The sequence below is a fragment of the Myotis davidii genome, unplaced genomic scaffold (assembly GCF_000327345.1).
Source record: "Myotis davidii unplaced genomic scaffold, ASM32734v1 scaffold2370, whole genome shotgun sequence".
In the NCBI taxonomy this organism is placed as follows: domain Eukaryota; kingdom Metazoa; phylum Chordata; class Mammalia; order Chiroptera; family Vespertilionidae; genus Myotis; species Myotis davidii.
Genome location: NW_006282189.1, coordinates 200,055 through 201,554, shown reverse-complemented (window position 1 = coordinate 201,554; position 1,500 = coordinate 200,055). Strand labels below are relative to the sequence as shown.

Sequence of the window (1,500 nt, the reverse complement as noted above, 5' to 3'; positions counted from 1 at the left end):
GGGGGGGGGGAGAGAAAGAGGGGGAGAGGGGGCAGGTGAAGCAAGCAGCAGTGATGGATGACCAGGCAGGAGCTGAGGGGACGACGACCGAGCTGCTTTGGGGACACGAGTTGTGCCGGGCAATGAGGCACAGCCGTAGTAGGGTGCCGGAAGCCGGTCCATCCTTGCTGCTTGACACAGTCGCTGCAGGAAAGAAACATCTACACAGCATATGTTTCAAGGGACCTGGCCGCTTCCCCCCTCCCTCCCCGAGGAACCCAGTGTGTCTGCTCTCTAGGTGGGCCACTCACCCCACGGTTTACCACGAGGAGAATCTAACTAATGTCTAAGAAAAAAGAGAAGTTACGTTTACTGATACACAGTGCGGCAACTGACAGCAGAGCATGTGTCGCATTTTTAAAAAGCATGTGTCATGAGGGCGTGTACTCCGTGTTTTGCGGGTGGAATACGTGGTCACAACGATCTGGAGACCAGTGCTCTGCAGACAGAATCTAGGTTTTGGGGGGAACCTGGGCTTGGGGTCTAATCTCAGCTTCAGGGTGTGTGGCCCTCAGTGACTGACTCAAATGGCCTGACTCTGTTTCCCGGGGTGTGAAGGGGACAGCAGGGGTGGCTGTGCAGTCGGGGCACCACCGGCCCGTGGCTGGCCGCACAGAGGGGAGCTGCACGCTCCTGCTTACCTTGCCAGTAAAGGGGTTTCTCTCAGACCGGACGACATTGGCCACCATGTCACAGAAGTCCACCCCATTTGGGAGCTCATTCGGCTTAGAGTCGCTAAACTGGGGGCAGTGGTAGAGCTCGGCCAACAGCTTTTTATCTGCCGTTCTCTGAAGCAAAAGGGCAGAATATGAAAATGGGGTGCATCATTTCGACAGTTTAAGACAATAAGATATCTTCCCCTTTACGTCATAAAGACAATAAAACAACCTTACAGAGCATTGGGGAAAAGGAAGGTGTGTCCATGATCCCAGCACCTCTCACCAAACACCCATTCACATGATTTCTATTTTCCCTTTCGGGCTTGGAGCACATGTCTACAGATGTTTTAGGAAACTTCCTTTTACCACACACACACACACACACATACACATACTTTTATGTCCTGCTCTATCCATTTAACTTTAGATTTTTCACACTGCTACACTATCTAAGTTTATCATCTATAATAATGTATCCTGTTAATGGGCTATAATTTAATTAACAGTTAATTACTTCCAATTAATACTACTGCCATTACCTGGTCAGGGCACATACCCAGGTTACAGGTTTGATCCCCGGTCGGGTTGTGTATGGGAGGCAACAGATCCATGTTTCACTTTCAGATTGATGTTTCTCTCTCTCTAAAATCAATAAAAATATATTTAAAAAAAACCACTACTGCCTTACTTCCAATTAATACTACTGCCATTACCTGGTCAGGGCACATACCCAGGTTACAGGTTTGATCCCCGGTCGGGTTGTGTATGGGAGGCAACAGATCCATGTTTCACTTTCAGATTG

At 49.1% G+C, this 1,500-nt stretch overlaps 1 protein-coding gene across 1 annotated transcript in view; it reads right to left on the bottom strand.

The window, feature by feature from the left end:
- The window catches only part of FAM227A (family with sequence similarity 227 member A), a 52,808-nt gene that overhangs the window by 41,077 nt on the left and 10,231 nt on the right, over window positions 1-1,500 (bottom strand). Inside the window, exon 5 of the mRNA XM_015568807.1 lies at window positions 681-827. Coding sequence (XP_015424293.1) covers window positions 681-827 — 147 coding nt within the window. The remainder of the gene's footprint in view (window positions 1-680; window positions 828-1,500) is intronic.